The following is a 25,791-nucleotide window of genomic DNA, read 5'->3' on the forward strand; positions in this document are numbered from 1 at the left end:
GTGCAGCCCATACGACTGCCTTGATCTGGGGAGAGACACTTGTGAAACCCCCCGAGAGTGCAGAAACCCAGGATACCCAAATAGAGTAAGGAAGAACATTTCCAAACACCATCAACCCATCCCCCAACAAAAGGAAGCAGAAATCAAGGAGGAGCTTATGTTTGTAGGAAAGAAGAAAGAGAAACCTCACCCAGAGTCACCCATTCAAACTGAGGAGCTCCACTATACCCCAGGGCACCCATCAGGGTCATGGGATGCTAGCTGGAGTGCCAACAAGCCAACCAGGGTCACCCACCCCAGACAAAGAGAGACTGGGCATACAGGTGCTTCTCCCAAGTACTCAAGAGCTTGCCCATGTCCTCAATGATCCAACACAGTGTCACTAACCTCAGCAAGAAATCAACAAGTACCCCATGCCTAGGCCACAGAGGCACTCACATGCAAGTCCAACATTGAACACAGCCAAAGTATCCACATGGAGACTACACTACTGCATCTACACAGAACCAATACTAAAACACTTTTTTCAACAGTCAATATAAAACATATCTACAGGAGGAAGTCTCTCCTCAAAGCCCACTCCAGAGTAATAGAAGCAGCTGCTCTACCAGAAGACCAAGCATTAATGTAGAGAAACTAGAAATATGAAAAAAAAAAAAAAAAAAAGAAAATATGACACCACCAAAGGATACAATAATTCTCAAGTACCAGATCCATAGAGCTGGAAACCCTTGAAAAGGAATTCTGAGCAAACATCTTAAGGGAACCAATGAGATACAAGACTCAGCTAGATGACACAACGAAATGAGAACTCTCCAGGATATGAAAGAAAAAATTTACAAAGAAATTAATACCTTTTTAAAAAGTGTAGCAGAACTCCTGGAATTGAAGGATTTACTCATAACCAAGAGCTTAATTTAAGTAGCAGGCTAGAGCAAGCCGAAAAAATTATTTCTGATATCGAATATTGTCTTTTAAAAATAATCCCTGTGGACAAAGAGAAAAAGAAAAAAGAATTTTTAAAAATGAAGAATGTCTAAGAGAGCTAGCAGACAACATTAATCATACAAACATCCAAACCATAGGTATTCTGGAAGGGGAGGAAAAAGGAAAACGCATTGAAAACATATTCAATCAAATAATAGTCGAGAATTTCCCAGGTATAGGTAGAGGCCCTGACCTTCAGATCCACGAGGCTCAAAGATCTCCGAAAACATTCAATCCAAAAAGATTCTCTCCGCCGCCTTCCTCAGCTGCCCAGGGTCTCCCCTTGCTCACTCCCCTCCTCCTCGTGGGCCCCAGCCCAGCCCTGAGCCCATTTGCACAGGGGCGTGGGAGCCCCCACACTCCTGGGACATGCACTGTGCCTGGACAGGCCAGGGCGCAAGCCCCCAGTGCGCCCCCCTCCCAACACCTGCCATGCTCCCCTCCCCCTCGCCAGTGTCCCCTGAGAACAGGGCTGCGCGCCCAGCTCTAGATGCACTGGGAGTCCATGGGGACAGACCAGCCCTGCCAGAGCACGACTGTGGAGGAGCTGCAGCATGTCTGCTCTACACCATCACCACCGCTGCCAGCTCCTTCGCTGAATACTTCAGCAGCAGTAGTAACTCCATCAAAAGGGCACAGCTGCAGCTTCTGCTGGCTCCTGCTCCATGTGCTCAGCAGCTCCAGCCATAAAGCAGCCGTGGCACAAAACACTCAGAGCAGTTTTTTCTTTCCCTCATTGTGGTTTCTCCCACCTTCATGAACTCCATAGGTCTCTCCTTCTCTAACCCCGAGCTCCAGCGGCTGATGTTACATTTTTAGAGCTGTAAATTGGTTGATTTGTGGGAAGGAGTAACACTGGAGACCGTCTATTCCACCATCTTGACTGGACCTACCTGCTTAGATTTTTCTAATCCACTTTTAAGAGCTCTTTTCGCTATTAAAAAAAAGAATTTTTTAAAAAAAGAGTAAATATATAAAAACCACTCTTAGCTAGTGGGCCATACAACAACAGGTGCAGAGCTGAATGTGGCCTGAGGGCCACGGGTTATTCAGTACGGTAGCCACTGCCATTTTCAGCAAGCTCGTTCTCATAAGGCTAGCCACAGGCACACACAGAATCTGTGGAAACTAGATACTTTGGTGGCAAAGTTAATGTTCCCCACAAAAGTGGATCTGTGTGACGGGTTTCCCTCTGGGCTGAGGGGAAGGCTGCTCCTGTGGCCTAAGTAAACCCATCCTGGATTTTCCTCAGGAAGCTTTGAGGGATTGACACCATTTTCCGTGAGAAGAAATAACAAAAATATTCTCAGCTTTGGGCACCTTGCTGTAGAGTGTGCTCCAGGTGAACGTGTCTGGTGGAATGGTCAAATAGATTTGGGCTCAAACCCTGCCTTATTTTGGGAAAATTAATATCCATTAATTTCTTTTTTTCTGCCTAAAGTTGTTATACTGACCCACTACATGACAAGGTTGCTTTGAGGACTAAAACGAAACAATATATTAAGGTAACTGGCACTTAATCATCATTTTTATTGGGTACTTTCTATGATGTTTGAATTTAAACGAGGTAAAAATCATCTCCATTCATTCAGACACACACACACACACACACAGAGTCACACAGTTCTCTCAATTTCAAGTTTTTCTTTAATTTTTTTTGGGCGAGGAGAGAGTCTTTAATGGAACAGCATGATATGGTCATAAACTAAATTTTCTTTTCAAAGTTTTACTTAAAACCCTCAGATGCTTTGTTCCTAAACAGGCTGAGGACCAATAGGATGTTGCCCTTACTCTTAAAATCGTGAAACACTTCAGCTGTTAATATGATTAAACTATTACTAGGTGAATTGTTTTTGTAGTGTGTGGGGAGCTGCCCACGTTACACCGTAATCGCCATTACAAGATGGCGCCCGCCGACACTGACAATTGGCAAAAACAAGTCTAGAGCGCATGTGCTGGGAATTTCCCCACCTCTAGTCTCTGCCTCTCCCGTGGAGTCATCTGGGCTGATGCACGACCGCCAGTCAGAGGGGGACACGTCCTAGGCGAGGGACAGTTTTCTATAAAAGGGAACGGGCTTCTGTACTTGGGGTCTCCGCCCCGATAAGCTTGTGCTCTGCCTCTCAAGACGCATTAAAGCTTTACTGCAGAAGGATCCTGTGTGTGCCGCGTCGTTCTTGCTGGCGAGACGGTTGCGCGGGACAGTAGTGTTCAAATGAATTTCAGTATAGATTGATTGGGCTAAGACTACTGGTAAAGTCTTATATTTTATCTTTATGTGTGGTAAGAATTACAAGGAAGTGCTGATCAGAATAAAGTTAAATAAAGTTAAATTAAAACAGTAGAGTTAGGGAAATAAATCTTTAGTGGAATATAAATGCCTTTTGAAGTTGATTAGATTGATAGAGTTGGAATAAATATTTTAGAAAATTATCCTTTGAATTAAAATGCACATTATTTTACATATTCAAATAACTAGAAAAACAAGAACAATCCAATCCCAAAATTAGTATACATAGGAAGAAATAATTAAGATCTAAATGAAATAGAGACCCAAAAGCAATACAAAAAAAGAAAACTACAGGCCAATATCCTTGATGAAAATAGACATAGTTTCTTTCTGTTTCTCATTTGCATTTTAGTTCTACCAGTGGGTTTTGTTATTTCTTGTATATTTATGGAAGTGCTTATTGTTTTTTGGATTCCAAATGCAGGACTCCTTTGTGGATATCTTATAGATCTGGTCATGTAGTGGTGAACTCCCACAGTTGTTTTTTTTGTTTGTTTGATTGTTTTTTTCTTTTTTTCTTTTTTTTTTTTTTTTAGTCTGGGAAATATACTATTACTCTCTCATTTTTGAAGTATAGTCTTGCTGGGTATATTATTCTTGGCTGGCAGTTTTCTTCATTTAGTATTTTGAATATATTATCCCAGTCTTTTCTGGTCTGTAGAATTTCTGTTGAGAAATCTGCTGTTAGTCTGATGGGGACTTGACTCTTTTATCTTGCTGTTTTTAGGATTGTCTCTCTGTCTTTGTGGGTTTCTTTGCCAGTGTGAATATAATGTGTATCTAAGAGAACCTTTTTCTGTGTGTCTCAACACAACAGAAGCCATATATGACAAACCCACTGCCACTATCATCCTGAATGATACAATACATCATAATATACAAAAGATAATGAAACAAAAACTTGGTTTTTTTAAGAAGATAAAATAGACAAACCAGTGGCTAGGCTAACTAAAAGAGAGAAGACCAAAAAAATAAAAATCAGAAATAAAAAAGGAGACATTACAACCAATACCACAGAAATACAAAGAATCATTAGAGGTGATTATAAACAACTATATGCCAAAAAATTTGTAAACCTGGAGGAAATGGATGAATTTCTGTACACATATAAGCTACCAAGGATGAACCAAGAAGAAAGAAAAAACCTGAACTAACCAATAACGAGCAATGAGACTGAAGCAGTAATCAGCAGTCTCCCAACAAATAAAAGCCCAGGAACAGATGACTTTACTGCTGAATTCTACCAAACCTTTAATGAATACTAATTATCTTCATACTACTCCAAAAAATTGAAACATGTCCCAAACACATTCTATGAGGCCAGCCTCATCCTGATACCAAAACCAGACAAAGATACAACAAAAAAAGACCATGGATTACAGAGTCAGGCCACCTGGATGTAGATTCAGGGTCTAGCTATGTGGTATCTGGCAAGTAACTTAATCTTCCTGGTACCTTAGTTTCATGATCCACAACAAAACACGTCAAGTAAATAATATATATCATGTAAGTTAGGATTTTGTAAATATTTTCTTAAATTATATTTATTTATTTATGGAACATCTAAAATTTTTTTATCCTTTCTTTACAGGTTACCTAAAACACTTTTGATTGAGAGAACTGTAGAAAGTTAGTAACTGCCACAAGCAAACACCAGGAGGTGGCATGTGTCAATTTTCCAGAGTCCTACTTTGTGGGATGTCTGAAGGTACTGCTTGGGGTCCCTGCTCACACTTGCTGGAATCAATCACAGGAGATTTTAGTCCACAGGTTGTTTTACCCCATATTTCTTTGTAAACTCTTTAGTGCTCTTACAAAATTTTTTACAGTCCTTAGAGTATTCTTCAGCTAGGTCAGCCTGAAAGAGGTGCTGGGCTGGGTATTGTTCACCAGTGGTATGACGGACTGGATTACTTGGTCAGTTTTGGTTGCTGGCTTCCAGTTTCCAGCACTAATTACTGGCAGACAGACCTGCCCTTTTTCATCAATGTTTGGATAATAGATCTTTGGTTTAAATGTGATCTTTGCTGGTTTGAATGGGTGCTCTGCTAGAAAGTTGATTTTGATTCTGAAGGAAAGGAAAATGTGAGGAAAATGGAGTCAGTATAGTCAGACCCTCTCGCCTCATAACCGGCTGGGTGTGATTCAGCACATCCATTGTAAACAAGTTATGTAAGAGTAGTTGTTGGGAAAATATAGAAAAATGGTCGGGGCCCCTCAGATGTTCAGAATCTTGCCAAACATTTGTTGTGAATAGGTTGTGTGTGGGCGGAGTTAGTGCACGGTTTGGCTGATGACTGCCCTGGGCAGCCACTGCCACACAAGCGGCCATGCCTTGCCAACCTGCAGCTTCCAAGGACCTGTTTGCCAGTTACCTAGCTCATAGGTTTGCGTGTAAATGGATTGGTGACCCAGCCTGGCATGTGGGGGGTCTGTTAACCCAGCCTGGCATATGAAGGGTTTGTGACCCGGTCTGCAATGGGCTTGAGGGGTCTGTGAGCTCCAGACCCAGCCCTAGCTTGACAATTGGCCCAGTCAGGGCAGGATTACCAGCAGGTAAAAGAGCACAACAGCTGGTGTGGTCATGTAGCTTTACAATTGGCATCACAAACAGGATAAAAGAGCTTCACAATAGTTGGCATTGGCAGGATTCCAACATTAGCTATAGAATGCCAATTGGAGTAGTCTGTGACAGGATTCTGAGCAGGTACAGGAGCCGAAAGCCCTTGGAAGAAGGAGGAAATGTGGCTACTTGTGAATATGCTGTGCCCAATGGCCACCTTCCTATGGACCAGGATCTGGTTGCTGCATGCTGTACTGCAAGGCAGCATAGACCAGTTACTACAATGCAAAAACCCTTGGGAAGGGGAGGAAATGTGGCTGTCCTTGAGCTTGTGGTGCCCAGTGGTGTAAGATCCGTGCACCATGCACAAATCCCACAGACTGGGATGGCTCACTTCACAAAGACCATGAGACTGAGACCGATGCAATCAAGCAAGAGGGACTTTATTCCAGCATGCTGGGGTCACCTTGTCTCCTACAAGCACCTTTTATACAGTTTTTCTGAACAGATCTTTGTGACAGGATGAGTTGTTGGTTATCTGTGGTGCCTTTAGATTTACGGGTAGACTTTAGCAGGCTGGTACCCTGATAGATTTGTGGCACCTTTAGATTTACAGGTGGGCTTTAGCAGGCTGGTACCCCGATAAGGAACAGCGCATTTCTCAATCGTTTATCTTCCCTGGGGTCTGGCCAGGTGGCCTTTTGATAAGGAACTAGTCAGTTCCTGGAACCGGGTGGGGGTCATTCCCTTCCTTGGATGTTTAGTGTGCTCGGGCCTGACCTTTTACAGCCCCTTAGAAGCTGCTTTACTTAAGCATTTGTTACAAAACTGCGTACATTAAAGTTATATTTTTCTACAATTCCCTTACAATTTCCTACAATTTTCTACGTCCTCTACATTGGCCACTTTTCTGCTGACCAGAGCCTGGCTGCTGTTAACTATGCTGCAAACTGATCGAGATTTGTGGCAGAAAGCAGAAGCATGGATAAACGTCCTGAAGGATGACATGCAGCAACTGGCCACTCCTGCCTCTCATACCAGGGAAGATGACCAACCTGGAGGTGAGTTGGGGAAACCATGCATCTCCAGGCATGACCTGTTGTGCATGAAAAATTGAGACAGTAAAGCAGTAGAAACAGGGAGAGCCCCTGGCGGCAACTATGGGACCTAAAGGGTGGATGGTGTAACGTGCTTTAGCGATGATGTAAACGCATGTTGCAATTGTCTGAAGGCAAAAGGTTCGGAGGGTGCCACTTAAACCCAATGGCTCGATGATTGCTATAAAACCCAAGAAAAGAGTGTCACATGCAGATGGGCAGATGACCCAAGAACAGGTGCCCCTGCAGAATTTCAAGTGCGTTTTCACCTCATAAAAAGGTGGAAAAGTTAGTCTCTGTTACTATACATCTTCTCAGTGGCAGCAGTTACAGGAGAGCCACAGATATGCACAAAGACGAGGCAGCCACTCCTTGATGGATTGGGCGAATGCAGCTGTTTAAACTGTGGGTGAATGCTGCAAAATTGCCTCAGACTGAGTATCTGGAGTAAGCCGAGCTGACTGAAGTAATTCAAAAGCCAGAATGTAAAAGAGAAGCAAAGCATAAAGATTTGGAAAATTTACAGCCTGGCCATGGGGTAGAAAAGCAGAGAGCAGGAGAAAAATGCAAGGATGAAGCAAATAAACTGTTTGCTAAAGACAGTATCTTGGTGGTGAGGCAGCCAGATAGATGCTAAAAACCAGGACAATGGGGAAAAAGCCCTAGAGACATTTGAGAAGTCTGGATGTGTGCCTCACCCATCACAGGCCCTTAAGGCATTTCAGAAGTTTGGGAGAGTACCCCTCCCATCACAGAGGCCTAGGAGAACTGAGTTTTTCTGCAGGACAGACCTGGGGGGGACTGTTGCCCTTGGCAAACAGCTTCCTGCATCCCAGCCGCTCTGGCTGGAGCAATCCTGCCTCAGCACCTCCAAAGGGCAAAAGCCAAAAACCTTGGTGGCGTTCATGTTGTGTTAAGTTGCAGGCCAGCAGTATGTGAGAGCAGTGGAGGCATCGCAGCCTCCACCTAGATTTCGGAAGATGTATGAAAAAGCCGGGGGACTCAGGCAGAGACCTGCTGTAGGGGTGGAGCCACTGCGGAGGTCATCTACGGAGCAATGTGGAGCAGAAAAGTGGGGTTGGAGAACCCCCACTGAGGAAATTTCTAGTGGAGCCAGGATGGCAGGACTGCCACCAGGAGCCCAGAACCATGGGGCTGCTGCAGTGTGCAGCGCCAGCCTGGAAAAGCTGTAGGCACCGGGGCAGCTCAATAGGCTACACTTGGCAGAGCTGTAGGAGCAAGGTTGCCCAACACTTTAGGGGTCCTGGTGCCCCAGTGTGCTTAACGTTTGCCCTGTTTGGGTTTCAGATTAGTTTGGGGACTGTTTTTCCTTTCTATTCCTCCTTTCTGGAATGGGAATGTGTACCCAATGTCTGTCCCACTGTATCCTGGAAGTAGATAAACTTGTTTTCGACTCTTTACAGGTTCACAGCTGGAAGGCTTTTGCTTTTGGTCTCAGATAAGACTTTGGACTTTGGACTTTTGAGTTGGTGCTGCAACAAGCTAAAGACTTTTGGGACTGGGATGGAATGTATAACATGTAAATGTAAACGTAATTTATTCTCACTAAGGGAACATCGCGGAAGATTCTGAACATGCACATTGTATGGTGAGGGACCCTGAAGGGGTGAATTGTTGGGAAAATATAGGAAAATGGTCAGGGCTCCTCAGATGTTCAGAATCTTGCCAAACATTTGCTGTGAATAGGTTGTGTGTGGGCGGAGTTAGTGCGCATGCGCAATGCTGTGGCTTGGCTGATGACTGCCTCGGGTGGCCACCACCACCGCTGCACAAGTGGCCATGCCTTTCCAACCTGCAGCTTCCAAGGACCTGTTTGCCGGTTACATAGCTCAAAGGCCTGCATGTAAAGGGTTCGATGACCCAGCCTGGCATGTGGGGGGTCTGGTGACCCAGCCTGGCATATGAAGGGTTTGTGACCCAGTCTGGATCGGGCTTTAGGGGTCTGTGAACTCCAGACCCAGCCCTAGCTTGACAATTTACCCAATCAGGGCAGGATTACCAGCAGGGAAAACAACTGGCACAGTTGTGTAGCTTTACAGTAGTGTTACTGCACATGCGCACCCATGTACCCCTTGGCTTGTTGCCAGTGTTGTATACTTTCAGTATAGAAGGCAGCAGCTCTGAACCGCTGGCCGGTGGAGCTCATGTCTAGAATAAAGCATGTCCACTTTTCCAGAGACTACTCGGTTTTTCTTTAATTTACCTGGTTCAGGACCTGCACAGGACTGGGTAGAGGGATCTGCGATCCAGCCCAACAGCCCCCTTATTTTATGGAGGGTTGTCAGGAATGATAAGCCCTCGCCAAATCAATTCATTAACCTGGTTGTTATGGAAGTTTTTGGTTTGAAATTTGCTCATTTCTTCAAGCTCCTTTATGAGCCTCCTGCTGGCCGCCATGTTGGATCTGGTGCTGCTGCATTCCCCTACATATTTTTTAAAAAGCCACAAACCATCCCCTTCTTGCCCAACTTTAAGCATGAAATACTACTTTGTGAGGGTCAGTTGTCTTGAGAGCACACATACTTCCAGATTCTCTGGTGCTTTTCTCTATAATCCTACCAAGAGCCTCCAGAAAATGTTCAAATCTCTTTCACTCACAAACAAAGTCTGAATCAACATCTCTTCTGCTATCCTTTTGGTTGTGGGAGTTTGTATAATAATGTGCATTTTAATTCTTTTTTTTTTTTTAAAAAAAAGATGACTGGTAAGGGGATCTTAACCCTTGACTTGGTGTTGTCAGCACCACGTTCAGCCAGTGAGCAACCGGCCATCCCTATATGGGATCCGAACCCGTGGCCTTGGTGTTATCAGCACCACACTCTCCCGAGTGAGCCACGGGCCAGCCCGTGCATTTTAATTCAAAGGATAATTTTCTAAAATATTTATTCCAACTCTATCAATCTAATCAACTTCAAAAGGCATTTATATTCCACTAAAGATTTATTTCCCTAACTCTACTGTTTTAATTTAACTTTATTTAACTTTATTCTGATCAGCACTTCCTTGTAATTCTTACCACACATAAAGATAAAATATAAGACTTTACCAGTAGTCTTAGCCCAATCAATCTATACTGAAATTCATTTGAACACTACAAAAACAATTCACCTAGTAATAGTTTAATCATATTAACAGCTGAAGTGTTTCACGATTTTAAGAGTAAGGGCAACATCCTATTGGTCCCCAGCCTGTTTAGGAACAAAGCATCTGAGGGTTTTAAGTAAAACTTTGAAAAGAAAATTTAGTTTATGACCATATCATGCTATGTCGGGCCTTAAAAACTAACGCCACCTTAAGTGACATTACAAGTGGCGCCATTATGGGCCCACAAGGGAGTATTAACGTGGCAGCCTAAGACGGCACTGGGAGGAAGTAGGGTGGGAGTTTCTCCGGGAACCTTGCCTTAGCCCTTATTGGCCAAATACATGCGCTCATGAACACTGCGAGGTTGCAATAGCTAGGCATTGAGACAGGATGCATGCTCTCGTAACCTTTAAGCTGATTGGAGGATGTAAAAAACCTACCTTCCCCATTTGCCTTTAAAAGCAAGTGCTTGTGTGATAAAAAACGGAACTGCTGGGACAGAACCCCTGCTGCATCTGAGTGTCCTTTATCGGGCTGGTTGGGGCCAGTGGCTGTGCTCACCTCTCTTCACGGCTCTCTTCCCCCATCTCCTCCCAACGGGGACCGGAGGGAAAGAGGAATCTGGGCCATTCCCTCACCCACCAAAAGGAACGAGGCTAGGGCTCTTCGGGTCGGCCAGCGGCGGACCTGACAATGCTATTCCAATAAAGACCCCCCCAAAAAAAAAAATTAAAGAAAAACTTGAAATTGAGAGAACTGTGTGACTCTGTGTGTGTGTGTGTGTCTGAATGAATGGAGATGATTTTTACCTCGTTTAAATTCAAACAATATAGAAAGTGTCCAATAAAAATAATGGTTAAGTGCCAGTTACCTTAATATATTGTTTCATTTTAGTCCTCAAAGCAACCTTGTCATGTAGTGGGTCAGTATAACAACTTTAGGCAGAAAAAAAGAAATTAATGGATATTAATTATCCCAAAATAAGGCAGGGTTTGAGCCCAAATCTATTTGACCATTCCACCAGACACGTTCACCTGGAGCACACTCTACAGCAAGGTGCCCAAAGCTGAGAATATTTTTGTTATTTCTTCACACAGAAAATGGTGTCAATCCCTCAAAGCTTCCTGAAGAAAATCCAGGCTGGGTTTACTTAGGCCACAGGAGCAGCCTTCCTCCCAGCCCAGAGGGAAACCCATCACACAGATCCACTTTTGTGGGGAACATTAACTTTGCCACCAAAGTATCTAGTTTCCACAGATTCTGTGTGTGCCTGTGGCTAGCCTTATGAGAACGAGCTTGCTGAAAATGGCAGTGGCTACCGGTACTGAATAACCTGTGGCCCTCAGGCCACATTCAGCTCTGCACCTGTTGTTGTATGGCCCACTAGCTAAGAGTGGTTTTTATATATTTACTCTTTTATTTTTAATTCTTTTTTTTAATAGCGAAAAGAGTTCTAAAAAATGGATTAGAAAAATCTAAGCAGAAATTTGGTGAGGGACATGAGCAGATAAGTCTTGAAAGGGACCGTAGCCAGAAAAAAACCAACAATCTTTGGGGTAACTAAGACCAAGCAGAACATTTTTAGCCAGACTTTAACTTGGAAACTGATCATTATCAATTCCTTGAGGTTAGCAGAATTGAGAGACTGCGGGAAGATGAAATCACTATGTTGATTTACTTCAGAGGGGGGTGCACCTGCAATTAAGGACTGAAACTGGGTTTCTTGTTTTTCTTACCAAAAGAAGAGATAAGAGAGAGGCAAGACAACCTAGCTGGTTGTAAACTCCCCCTCTTACTTAAGGAAAATTGCATTCATGCTAATTACATATCCAAGTCAGGTATTTTTATGATGTCTGGCTAAGGTTGTTATCCTTGAGCTCTCCCTAGGAGATAAGGACTCCAACCTGGAGATGACATGGAGGACTTGAAGCTGACCAGACTCTGTGATGCTGAAGATTCCAATCCATCACGGACTTTAACATTTGACTCAGACCACGTGCTGCTCCCAGACCCTTCCTCCACTTTTTCTTAGAACAAAGACCCCCTACCTCATCTTCCTGCCTCTTCCCCTTTGTATACCCCAGAAGAGGCATCAGAAAGCGGGATGATTTTAGCCTGGTCATCTCCCAGATGCTGGTTATCTGAATAACCTTCTAATCCTTGCGCCAACATCTGGACTTTCAAGTCATTTGTCTAATGCCAGAGGGCAAACCGAGCCTGGTCTGTGGGTAACAGTCTCACACCCCAAAGAGACACAGTGGCTAATCAGTCTATTCTGAGATCTGGTTGTGGGTGGGGCCGTGGCGGCCCTCGGCTCCCATCTCAGGACCCCGGGCGTCTCAGCTGGCTCCATTGCTTGCCTGCACGTGACTCCGCCACTATGAGCAACCCGGGTAGGGTGTGGAGGAACTCCCAGTCATAGGCCAAGCTGCCGCTGCTGGTGGAGAAGTGTTCAGCGAAGGAGCTGGCAGTCGAGGGGACGGTGTAGAGCAGTCGTGCTGCAGCTCCTCCACGGTCATGATCTGGCAGGGCTGGTCAATCCCTACCAGCTCCCAGTGCATCTGGAGCTGGGCGCACAGCCCTGCGCCCTGGGGACACTGGCGAGGGGGAGGGGAGCGTGGCTGGCGCCGGGAGGGGGGCGCAGCGGGGGCTTCCGCCCTGGCCCGTCCAGGCAAGGCGCATGTCCCGCGAGTGTGCGGGGCCGGTGCTCCTGTGCACGCGGGTTCAGGGCCGGGCTGGGGCCCACGAGGAGGAGGGGAGTGAGCACACGGAGACCCCGGGGCACCTGAGGAAGGCGACAGAGAGAACCTTTTTGGATTGAATCTTTTTTCCCTGGAGCACATTTTCAAAGCGTCTTGAATCTCCCCCAGTCTTCAGTCCTATGAGCTCTCAAATAAACTTTTTGCTCTTAAATCTCAACCAAGTGGTCATTTACTTTGGTTAAGAATGGAGAGACTGCTTACAGATGTTAATTTCTGAGTGACCTCCAACTGCTGACAATAACCAGATACCAGAGTAGACAGACCAGTGAATCCTCATAACTATCAAATTCAGTCACAAGGGATTTTCATCTCACTGGTGAAACCTAGTCAAGAGATAGGCAAATGGAGAGAACCATTCCAGGCACAGTCAGGAAACATGTCTTGCGCCTTTTTGTCAGGAGCAATTACTGGCTGACCTGCTCGACAAGAATATAAAAGAAAAATATCTTATTACTTGAGTTTGTCTTGCCAGGAGAATTTCCTATATTGGAGGAGATAATACAAGTAGGAAATGCGGACACATTCTAACGAGGGAGTAATAAATTAATGTTAGCAGAGTATTATGATATTGGCAAAGGGGAAAACTATATAGCACGAAAAGACAGAAATTCCTGGACCAATGAACACACATTTATTAGATGCTTATTAAGTATAAAACCCTGTACTAAACTCTGTAAGAAGCACATAAATTGTTCATATATTTCGTTAGTATTTGTGGAATGCCTACCATATGCCAAGTGCTCTGTTATGAACTGGGGATGAATAAATAGAAAAAGTTCCTGCCCTCAAGGAGAGGGTAGTATAGGAATACACCACAAGGGTCCACACCCGAAATGGACTGCAGCGATCAGAGGTTCCTAAGATTTTTTTTTTAAAGCAAGCCAGCTCTATTAGTTTCCAAGGGCTGCCATAATAAATTACCACAAACTTGGCGGCTTAAAACAACAGGAATGTATTCTCTCATAGTCCTAGAAGCTAGAAGTTTAAACTCAAGATGTCAGCAGGGACCTGCTCTGTCTAAAGAGAAGACTTCTGTCTTGCCTCTCTCAGCTCCTGGTGGCTCCTGGCAATTCTTGATGTTCCTTGGTTTGTAGCAGCATCACTCCATCCTCTGCCTGTCTCAGTCTGTTCAAGCTGCTATAATGGAGTACCATAGACTGGGTGGCTTAAAAAAAACAGAAATTTCTTTCTCACAGTTCTGTAGGCTGGGAAGTCCAAGATCAAGTCTTCAGCAGATTTGCTGTCTGATAAGGTCCGGTTTCCCAGTGGCCATCCCACTGGGCCTGGAGAGCAGAGCCCTGAGCCAAAGAATATTCTCAAGCCTTAAGATCTCATGCAGTTTGGGCCAAGCCCGTGGCACACTGGGGAGAGTGCGGTGCTGGGAGCGTGGCGGGTTGGATCCTATATGGGGATGGCCGGTGCACTCACTGGCTGGGTGCCAGTCACGAAAAAGACAAAAAAAAAAAAGATCTCATGCAGTTTGCATTGCTTGGTTTTGAACTGGTTTGTGACTTGTCAGCCCTCATATCTCTCCTATATCTCCCTTTTGGAAAGGGAATATCCATCCTATCCCTGTCCCACTATTGTGTTTTGGAAGCACATAAAACTTGTTTGGCTTTTCAGGTTCATAACTCCAGAGGAATTTTGCCACAGTATGAATTGTACCTGTCTCACCCATTAGACATCAATATCTCACTGATTTAGATGACATTTAGATAAGATTTTGGACTTTAGACTTTATTACAGTTGATGCTAGAATGAGTTAAGACTTTTAGGGCTGTTGGGATGGAATGAATATATTTGGCATTTGAAAGGACATAAATTTTAATGCACCAAGTTTTTAAATTTAGTATAGTCCCATTTGTCTATTTTTGCTTTTGTTGTCCTGCTCTTGGTGTCAGAAATATACTAAGGAAATGAAAATTATTTACACATTTGGGATTTAGATTGCTAAGAAAAATGAAAGCATATAGATTTTTATTATGTTTTTCTACTGACACAAATAGTTCAAATAATCATAATCATGTTTGTTTACTTTAGGATTAACAAAATACATGTATTTTATTATCTATTAAACTGGGAGAGTTTCTGCAGTACTTCAGATACTTAAAATTGGTTTAATCTGAAGTTAAATTCAAGAGAGTCATAGACTTTGGCTTTTTTTCTTTTCCCCCCTTTATTTTATAATTGTAATGTTAAAGTAACAGCATTTGAGGAATAAGGTCAAGGATGATAAGAATAATAGCAATCTTATAAATTTCTTTCAGAATCCTCCATAATTATAACAGGAGAACCAATATTTTATGTAGGCACTTACGCTAAATACTCATAAGTAGCAGTAAAAATGTTCCATAAGTTCAGCAGCCTTGTAACAATGGAATTCAGTAAAGTAATAATTACCTGAGTCAGAAATACTTTCTATCTAAGCAGTTTCCTAAGTTATTCTTACCAGCATTCTAATTCTATGAGGAATAAACACAAACTGTAAATGTTAAGAAATTGCCAATGGCATAGTGATAATCATCTGAACTTCTCACATGTTAGAATTACAGCTACTTTTTTCTTCTGATAATTTGGAGTTGCAGAGAACGTGGGATTTCTTCAAAGTTCAGTGAATTTTTTTCTAAAATTGCATACTTTAGATATTATCTTTGTGATCAGATAGACTGGGGTTATGGTCCAGCCCCATTCCTCATAAGCAGGATAACTTTGAACAAGTGTTTTGACTTCTCCAAATTCTAGTTTTTTCCCCTATAACACAAGGATAGTCATGAGGATTAAGCGAGATAAACTGTATAAAGTTAGCCTCATGCATGGCATAGCCACTGCTCAGTAAGGGAAAGCAGCCATTATTATTGCTATGATTGTAATTAACTAACCTTTTGTCCTATTAATTTTGTGACCTCTTTTTTAAAATAGTAAGTGTCAGAAGAAGATCCTATAATGTCAATGTGTGTCCTATAAAAGTTAATCAGAACCCTCGGGTATTTTGGACGTAGTTGTTCACATGCCCATTCAATATTTCTTTTCTTTCTATTTTCCTTTCCTACCAAAGTAAATGTCTCTTTTCTAAGCTCAAAGTGAAGAACATGTGACCATTTCTCAATGAGCTCTTTCACATGTTTTGCATTGTTTAGCTGAGAACCAACTTCAGCATTTTTCAGACAAATTGTGGTGATTTCACCATCCATTCTCTCCTGACTTAGAATATGATATTTTTTCAGTGTGTTTTCATAAAACGCACACTTCTGTTTCAAGTAAAGGAAAATATCTGTGTCAAGAACAAGCGTCTCTCCACTTCTAGCAGTCTCAGGTACTAAGGTCCTGAGTGACTCCCAAGACTTACTACTTCTCTGTAGACTTTTTTGGGTGCTTTGTCTATTCCACTTTCTCCCCTCATTGGTAAAATTCCTGTTCTTTTCAAAAAGAGAACTTGCTTTTAATAGCAAAGATTCTTTGAGCCTCTTGATAGCCAGAAACGATCCTCCCACGGAGATTCTTCCATTGAGTTCCAAAGGACTGAAACTTAAAGTTGGGATTTTCTTTTTTAGGTCCATTACCAGACTTTCTAGGGTAACTTGCGTAAGAAAAACAGAAAGATCGAGGATAGCATTTACAGAGCTGAAGATCTAAAATAAAAAGAGAGAAATTAAAATAGCACTGCCTAGTGGAGCAGACAACATAAACATTCTTTCTCTGCCACTTTCTTGTTTCTGCAGCAGTTGCCCTAAACCAGGCCCCACTTGCCTCACCCAGACTTTCTGGCTTCCTGCTCCTGATCAGCCCATTAATAGATCCCAAGTCCTTCAATTTAGGACTCCCAGTCCCTCACTGTATATCCCAAAACAAAGACGGTCAAATCATTTCTAGAGGCAAAATGCTTTTTTGAAAAAAAGTTTTATGCAGAACCCATAGACATAACTGTTCTTGTTCTGCTCTATGGATAGGGGTCCCCTAGAGTCACCGCCCCCAAACACCACCAGTTTGAAGTGCAGAGAACCCTGGGTTTCTTACAGAACAAAGTGTGTGGGCCAGTGCTTTGTAACTTTTTCCTCTTATTCATACCTTTTCTGTCTCTTAGGTAGGTACTTGACATCATCCACGACAGCATAATAGCTCACTGTTACTTTAAAAGAATCAAGTAAGACAAAAAGAAATATAAAAACAGACGAGGCAATAACCCAAATCTCAAGAGACAGGTTTGGCCTTTTAACACTGACTCAGACTAAGGAGTTTGCATTTTCTTTCCTAGAAGTCATGGCGTGAGAGCACTTTGTGTCTCCATACATAGGAAAGACTTCACAAAGAAATGAGATGCAGGACCCATTCATTCTGTATTCTGAATTAGCACCTTACCTTCTCACTAAAATGAGAGACTGTGAGTGGAATACCTCCAGCCTTCTTTACTAGATGGTGTTTCTTTTCTCCGATAACATTCTCTGCAACTAAGTGGAAACACTGGCATCAGAAGTGTTTGTGGTACAATACATTAATAATTATTTTAATTAATAATAATACAAATGTTCAACTCTATTATTTACAATGTCTGTTTTTCCTACACTTTTCCTTTAAATTCAATATTCAAATAGCTTTTCCCTTGCACTTCAACATATTAAAGTTCATTTTATGTGTAAATATGACCCTAATCATATTTTTTAAAACACACATAGGCATGCACATGAATAAAAAACAAAAACGTAAAAGCAAATCCCCCACTTTGTTAACTATGATCATAAGGAGACTTCATGTGTTGAATCCAGGACACCACATTGTCCTGGTTTGCCTCCTAGTTCACTGGCTGATCTCTTTTCTTATCCCTTCTTCTCTTCCCATTCTCTAGATGTTGGCATGCCCAGACCTCAGGCCTCATACTTCTTTGCTAAACTACCCCCACTCCCTGGGTGATCTCAACAATTTCCTTGGCTTTAAACACCATCTCTACATGTATCCCTTTCAAAAATCTATCTTCAGCCTCGACCTTTCTCCCTTCTGCCTGTAGAAATCTCTACTTCATTATCTTAATAGGCATCTCATTGACCAAAATTCAACTCTTGATAACTATCCCCTCTCATTGACCAAAATTCAACTCTCGATAACTATCCCCCTCCCGAACAAACTCTATCTTCAGTCTTCCCCATCTCAGGAAATGACATCTAATCCATCAACAAATCCCAGACACACACCAGTTCTCATCACCTGCCTGGCTACCACCCCAGCCAAAGCCAGCAACGACAAGTAGCTCCTATTCTCCACACAGCTGCCAGATGGGTTGTCTAAGAAAGGCAGTCCCATCTTGTTCATCCTCTGCTCACAGCCCTCCAACAGCTTCCCATCTCACCCAGAATAAAATGCAGGCATCTCGCCTTGACCCCTACGTTACTGAGCATAAACTGGTCTCTGCTCCCATCTAACCACATCTCCTCTTCCTCTCCCTGCCTATCCCAGTCCAGCCATGCAGGACTCCTTGCTGTTCTTCCAAACACCCACCATGTTTCCCTCTCACGGAATTCTTACCAATCCTTCCCTTGCCCTGGAATGTTCTTCTCTCTTAACTCAAATGTCATCTAAAAAGAGTATTTTCCTACGCACCTTATCTAAAAAAACATCATCCATCACAGTCTATCACTTTGTCTATGTATTTTTCATAGCACTCACATTATATTTTAATAAATATATAAATAAATATATAAATTATATATAAATAAAGCACCTGACACATTATATATTCATTTGTTTGTTTATTATCTGTCCACCCCCACAGATGTACGCCTCATGAAAGAAAAGATTTTGCCTATTTCATTCATTGCTGTATCTTCAAGGTCTAGAATGGTGCCTGGCAAATAATCAGCACCCAATAAATATTTGCGAATGACGCCTCTCCTTCTCTCTCTGAGTTACCAATTCAACATATAAAATACTAACTTCTGAAAACACCACCACTACCTTAGAAAAATAATAAGGAGCCCTTCTAGCCATCCCTTACCTGAACTTCCCCATTGAGAAGGAATGACTTAACTAATGGTGACAGATAAGGGTACAGATAATCCATTGTCTCTTGGATCTCTCTCTGGACCCTGTCTTCCCTCAAGAGGAGAAAGGTGTCTTCCTCTGCTCCTACTCCCACTGATACTTTTACCTCTAAGAGGGTGGCATGGAGACTTGTCTTTCTCTGGCAATTTATTCATCCAGCCACCATGCTGTAAGAAGGCTACCCCGAGGGCCGACCACGTGGCGCACTCGGGAGAGTGCGGCGCTGGGAGCGCAGCAGTGCTCCCGCCGCGGGTTCGGATCCTATATAAGGATGGCCAGTGTGCTCACTGGCTGAGCGCGGTGCGGCCGGTCACACAAAGACAAAAAAAAAAAGAAGGCTACCCCGAGAGGTGAGTGCGCTCTGCAGACCCAATCTCCTCATTTATGTCAGGGATTGTGGAGGGGAACAGAATGGCTCATCTGATCTCAGATTCAAGCTGTATTTCTTAATTCAACTTCACCAGTAATAAAACACATACTACATTACAATACACCTTTGGTGGCTTGAACAAAAAGAAGCAGAGGGTATAATTATATAGGTGAAAACACCTGAAAATTCCCAAAGCAGTTATCTTGTTTATAAGATTATATATAATTTGAATGGGGTTTTCATTCATTTTTTTCTGTATTTTACAAGTTTTCTACAATACAATGTACCACTTTTATCCCAAGATAGACATAGATTCAAAATATAGAAAAAAAAGAAGTCTTCAAGAATCTGCTAATCACTAGCAATTTTATCATGAGACATTTTCCCATATATTCTTGCTAATGTAATACTGTACCACTTTTACATTCAGAATAAAATGATTTTTTAAAAGCTACTTTAAATTTTACCAATCTCATGAATCATTTTAATAAAATGCAATTTCCAATTTCATTGAAGAAATATTCTAAGGTTACAAAAATTTTATTTGGAAATACCTTTTTTTTCTTTGAATATTACATATGCGACTCCCTTGGTTCTTGTTGGATATACCACATCTTCAACATCTCCACCCTTGTTCTTAGTATCTTGGAAGTGACTCTTCACTAATATGGCCAATACTTGATCACTGAAAAGGCCAACTGGGAGACCAGCAACTACAACTGTTCTTTCAGAAGCTTTTGATTCCTTGAGGTTCAAAATTGATGTCTGTAAGAGAAACAGTAGGATACTCTTTAAAAATGTAAGTTTCTACTTAATAAAGGTGACATTATACTCCAGTGTGAGACAATATTTTAATCAATAAAGATGCTAGAGCAGCTGGTTAGATCATTTTAAGGGCAGGGAGAGGTAGATCCTTGCTTCACACCATATATCAACATAAACTCTATATGAATTTGAGAGTTAGGTATAAAAAGTGAACCTTTTGTTTTCTATAAGTGGAAAATATTGGATAATATTTGCGTGATTTTAGGAAGGCCTAAAAATAATGAAAGAAATGACAAAGATCAAGAAATATACATTTTAGGGCCGACCCCGTGGCACACTCGGGAGAGTGCGGCGCTGGGAGCGCAGCAGTGCTCCCGCCGCGGGTTCGGATTCTATATAAGGATGGCGGTGCGCTCACTGGCTGAGCGCGGTACGGCCGGTCACAAAAAGACAAAAAAAAAAGAAAGAAAGAAAGAAATATACATTTTAAAAATTAAAGGTTTTTTAAAAAGTCAAACTAACCACAAAATATGGTAGTTTGGAAGTAGCTGTTTTTCTTTACTGTAGCATCCAAAGTACATAAGCCAATAAGAAAGACATCCCTACTTTTATTGTCAGAATCAGGAAAAAGTAAGAACATAAAAACCTAGCAGTAACATGGGGGCTGCACTGGAGTAAATCCTGCCTTTCAGCATATACAATATGTCTGAGATGAAATACAACCACAGCAAGTACATGCTACTGTGGACTGTCACCATGCTGGGCACAGAGTACCAACTGCAAGTAGGTCCTTTCTTGGGTTCCTCTCTTTGAACTCTTTACATTATCCAGTTAAGGGACTTATATTCATATGCTTTAATGTGTCTCCCAGCCCCCATTTAGGAAAGCAGACCTTTATGCTTCTCCCAATGCTAACACAGTTAGTCCAGCCTGATTACACCAGCGCTCAGACATAATCCATCCTAAATTACCCAGGGAGGTCAGCAGTCTCATGGGTCCTAGTGATGGTTAATAAACCAGAAAGGAATTTTGGGCTCTCAGTCCAGAGGCCTCTGTATTCAGAGTAGGACTCCACTGGGGATAGGCAAACTACTATTTCTTCTGTCAAGAAGACAGTCTAAAAACAGAAAACGAAAGAAAGAAAAAATAATAATCTTACCACACACCATGTCCTGTACCCTTAAAACGAAAGTAAAATAATGAAAAAAGAATAAACCCAGTCAAGGAGAGCAATCTGCATAAGAGATTTCAACAAATTTCTGGAGGACTGAAAATACATAGCAGTATATGGAAGTATAAAACAGAGGGAAGGAGCTAACCCAGAATAAGCAAAAGGGGGTTGGAGTAGAAAGGTGATGACCTGCATCGCCAAACCCTGGAAATGAAAAAAGGGACCCAAAACAAGGGTTTACTGAAAAGCTGTTGGTATGAAGGACTGCTCCAGTTGTCTCCCTATATTCTCTACCCCCAGTGCTTATGCACACCAGCTTGAGCACACACATCACACGCCACACTGAAGGCAGCTGGGCCAGACCTCAAGGAGAGAACTCAGGGATCATTTTACCTAAAAGAAAAGCCTGAACTCTAGAGAGAACTTGACTTGATAGTAGGGGCACCCCAGAGCAAGTCCTCCCCCTGTTTCTGGCATTTGAAGGGGTCCCAGCCTAAAGATCATAAAGCAAACGAGAGCATGTCATGAATTTAAGTAAATCATAGGATGAAAAAAAAAAGGAAAGAAAAGAAAATTCATTTGACTCAGCTACTAGGAAGATTTTCCTATAAGTAGAAAAGGAAAAATACACATGACATTGAACCAAAAGGATAAAAAGTAATCATAGCACACTAGTAGGCCCTGCTGTAAACAGCATTTACTGTTTCCATAATAATGTAAACACCATTATTGGTTTTTAACTTTTTGACTAAACCTGCTAAGTCTTCAAAATATTGAAGACTTAAATATTATTACTGAATAAAATGGAAATATTCTAGTCTTTCAATGTAAGAATGAAGGCAGAGCTAACAGAAACTGAGAAAAAAAAAATAGATGGGCGAATAATTTCCTCTTACATTACAGAGAATCATATAATAATATCAAAATTTTAAGTATGTTAGAGAAGTTACAAAAATCACCCATAGAAGAATTTTTTAAACAATTACAACTTTCAAACTTGGAAGAAAGAGGAAGAAGTCAGAGGTTACTTAAGTGAAATCCTCATTTATCATAGTAGGAATTCAATAGAAAATGACTGAAGTCAGTGATGATTGCGCCCAGGATCTGCACTCTCAGCATCTCTTTGGTATTCCGGTTTGCAGTTGATAAAGTGTTAAAAATGTACCTGTCTGATGAGACTGTTTTTAAGCTCACAATGTGCAACTGAATTTCTTAGAATGTACAGTATCCTGTCAATTAGTTAATCAATTAACAAATACAGTATTAATTATGCATGTGTTCCGTGCCTGGCAATATGCTGAGTACCATAGATGACACACACAAAGAAATAAAGCAAACCCCTTGCTCTGAAATTCAGTTCCACCATAAAAATTTACTAAGCATTTATTTATTACATGTGGGGCTTGGCCTTAAGATTACCATGGAGGCAGAGAAGAGGAGAGAAAGAGGTAGACACATAAATACTCATAAATCATTTCAAAAGAGCATGGTTGGCACAAAAGAGGGAGATCTACTTCTCTACAGGAAGAAAAAGGCCAACATTCAACAATTTGAGAAGGACACAAGACCAACGTTCAAATATAAAATAAGTGCTGTCCAGGATTAGGAAGCAAGATTAATTCCAGCTAAAGCAAACCAAGAGAGCTTCATGGAAAAGAGGCCTTGAAGGCTGAGCTTGAGTTTGAATTAATGGGGCAAAGATGCAAAGAAAAGGAAGAGTTCAGAGCAAATGCGGGGGGATGGGGTGGTGGTAAAAACAGCTCCTGTTGAGACAATTATAAAACTAAAGTGTCCCCTGACAATAAAACTCGTAATATGTTGACTATTTATTATAGGAAATACTTTTAATGGAAGAAAACATAATTCTCTAAAATTATTCACAAAGTAGATTGCATAGTGAAACAGTAAAAATATATCAGACTTAAGTGTTCCTACATCCTAGCCTCAAGCAGTATAACATGGTTTTTCCAGGATAGTTATCTCTAGAAGAGGAAAAACTGATCAAAGAGATTTTTCAGATTTTTCAGGGAACCTTATTTGAGATTTGTCTTGTTCCAAAACTCAGTTCTAACAGCCCACACCAACTTTAGTTGGTAAATGGCTAATGGATCAGATTTCTTTTCGCTCTTCATCAACATCGAAGAAAAAGTTTCAATCAATTTAAATTCAGAAAAATCTTACTCTACCTCTAGCCCTCAATCAGTATTAATACCTTATTTCCTTATTCAAGTGTCTAAATGCAAAGATAAATTTTCTGTCTTTAAAATCAAAGGAACTTCTTCCTGTGCCAGTATTTTAGGAGAAAAAACATAAAGGTATGGTCTTGTTTTGTAAGAACTAATTTTTATGAATCATCTAATAAATTTTTTTAATGGCCTGCCAGTATTCTTCCTTTACTTCCTTGCATAGGGCTAACATATATATTTTTACTGAGGTCAATTATGAATGAGTTATTAATCTCTTCTATCCACTATTAAAAAGAAAAAGTTATGTCCTTGAGAAAGTTCTCTCTAGGATTTTGAAACAAAGGCAGCATTTTAGCCAAGAGATATTAAGGTGGTGGCACTCTTCCCTGTATCAATCAGTGTTACGTTTTTCGAGACTTTTGGCCATGGTATCAGAAAGCAAAAAGCTATAAAAAAAAAAATGTAATTTTTGTAAGACACTAGGGAAAAGTAATTAGAAAATTCATTCACTGCATCTGTTTATATTTCTTTTCTCAAAATCAGTTGTTTATTTTCATTGATGATGCCTTCACTGCCTCTAGGTAAACAAAAGCTCACTTGCGTCTGACACCTGCTTTTGCATTTCCCAGAGTCTAGCACTTCAGACCAGGAATTTAAGGCCAGGCCAAGGCTTTCGAACCTTCGACTAAGGGGCGGGAGTGATACTAAATCTTGGATTTGCGAACTGTTCTTCCTAGCCAGCACAGACGGTGAAAACACACAGCCCTGTGTGTCTCTAGAGAAAGAACTGAGACCACAAAAGAGCAGAATTCATACTAAAACAGACAGAAGACATCAGGATGCCCTCCTAACTTGTGTCCTTGGCTAGAATCCTTTCCTATTAACCCTTTGCAAAAGGAAGCTGTGGCCTCCATTTCTGGGTCATCTATCCTCTTCTATTCCCCCAACGCGTGGGAGGTCAAAGTTAAGCCCTAATACAGTCTGCGATGTGACTCCTCCACGAAACAGAGGTGACCCTGACCCCCCCGGGCAGTGGGTGTGGGAGTCGGCAGCCCGCGCCCGGTCCCCTCGGGGCTGCGCCTCTGTCGCACGGCGGGGACTACATTTCAGGAGCGCGCTGGCTGGCAACAGGGCCAGGTGCACAGGGGCAGACCCGCCTTCGCTCGTGAGGTTCTCCGTGGGCCGCCCCGCCGCGCCCAGCCCCGCACGCTCCCGCGCCCTTCTGAGGGACCATGGCGACGGCACGGGCAGGGCCCTACACCGCAAAACCCAAAGCAAAAGCAACTTGCCATGGCGGAGGAGAGACGCGCCCTCGGCGGCCCGCGGGATCCCCTGCCTTAGCGGAGCTCAGATGGCGGGGAGGGGTCAGGCAGGCAGGTTTTGGTTTCGATTTTTTATTGCCGCTCCCTTGCAGACAATACGACAAATGGGCGGCCCTTCCACCCCACCCGGCTGTGCCTTGTGGCCTCTGGGTGGGAACTCGGATTCTGAGGGCTGAGGCCAGCGCCAGTCCAGACGCCCTGGGTAGTAGTTTTGCAACTTTTGAAGGCACAGTGGGGAGAGGCCGGGAGGATTTCCCTGCGGGAATTCGGGGCTTTTCCCGGTGATGCCTCAGTGATTACAAAGTTGTTTCCACCAGTTTTGCTAAGAAGCAGCAACAACAGCAGAGATGATTAAAATGAAGTAAAACAGCAGAAAGAGAATACCCAGAGAAGGTGATGGCTGCTTTCTAGATGCTGATAGTGGAGGGGGCCTGGTAGTTGCAGAAAGCCCGAAATGGAATGAGATTGTAACCATTTTTAATTGCACGCAGTATTATATCAGGATTTAGATATCTTGTATAAATGCCCTCATCTGTGTTTAGATATTCTATGCCGCTCTTGCTGTGAAATGGAAGTGCATGTAGAAAAAACCTTTTACTCTGAAACTGTACATCATTTGTGAAAACAATTCAGTTTGGTTTATGCACAGTGTAATATTTCTCCAGGGATTGTCCAAAATTCCCCACAGACAAGGGTTTTGTCCTCATGAGGTGTAGGCCTCAGCCCGACTTGCCTGTTCTATTAAATTGCTGCTAGAATTTTACATCCAGTTACCTCCACTTTCTAGAATGTATTCTCTTTTAATGTTATTGAAACCAATTTTTACTTCATACAGGTATTTTTTATAATAGCGATTAAAGTTTTTCTTAAAAAAAAAACAAAAAAATTGTGTTCATTTGAATCAGGATCTTCTTTCCTATGCTCTCATACCTCCTCAGCAGTCTTCCCCCAAACCACACCTGTGCCTTCTCCCCACCCAACCCCCTTGTCACCTTCCCAGCCAAGGAGCCATCTCTGGCCTGGCCAGGAGTGCAGGGCACAGGATGAAAAGTGCATGGTCCCTAACAACACCTTATCCATGCTGCAGTGCTGGACCCCTGAGTCTGGTGACTGCAGGGACAGGGGTTCTACATACAAGCTCCA

The 25,791-nt window shown here is 42.3% G+C and overlaps 1 protein-coding gene and 1 pseudogene across 1 annotated transcript; both read right to left on the bottom strand.

The window, feature by feature from the left end:
- Positions 1 to 5,036: 5,036 nt before the first annotated feature.
- LOC134360829 (ubiquitin-conjugating enzyme E2 L3-like) lies at positions 5,037 to 9,355 on the bottom strand (annotated as a pseudogene).
- A 6,319-nt stretch (positions 9,356 to 15,674) lies between these two features.
- Positions 15,675 to 24,560, bottom strand: RBM43 (RNA binding motif protein 43). The gene is made up of 4 exons (XM_063085518.1): positions 24,480 to 24,560; positions 19,759 to 19,969; positions 17,161 to 17,249; positions 15,675 to 16,433 (listed from the first exon to the last, which is right to left on the bottom strand). Exons 1-4 carry the CDS (start codon positions 24,558 to 24,560, stop codon positions 15,675 to 15,677), a joined length of 1,140 nt encoding a protein of 379 aa, XP_062941588.1.
- Between the last annotated feature and the right edge of the window lie 1,231 nt (positions 24,561 to 25,791).

Source organism: Cynocephalus volans, chromosome 1, assembly GCF_027409185.1.
Source record: "Cynocephalus volans isolate mCynVol1 chromosome 1, mCynVol1.pri, whole genome shotgun sequence".
Taxonomy (NCBI): Eukaryota; Metazoa; Chordata; class Mammalia; order Dermoptera; family Cynocephalidae; genus Cynocephalus; species Cynocephalus volans.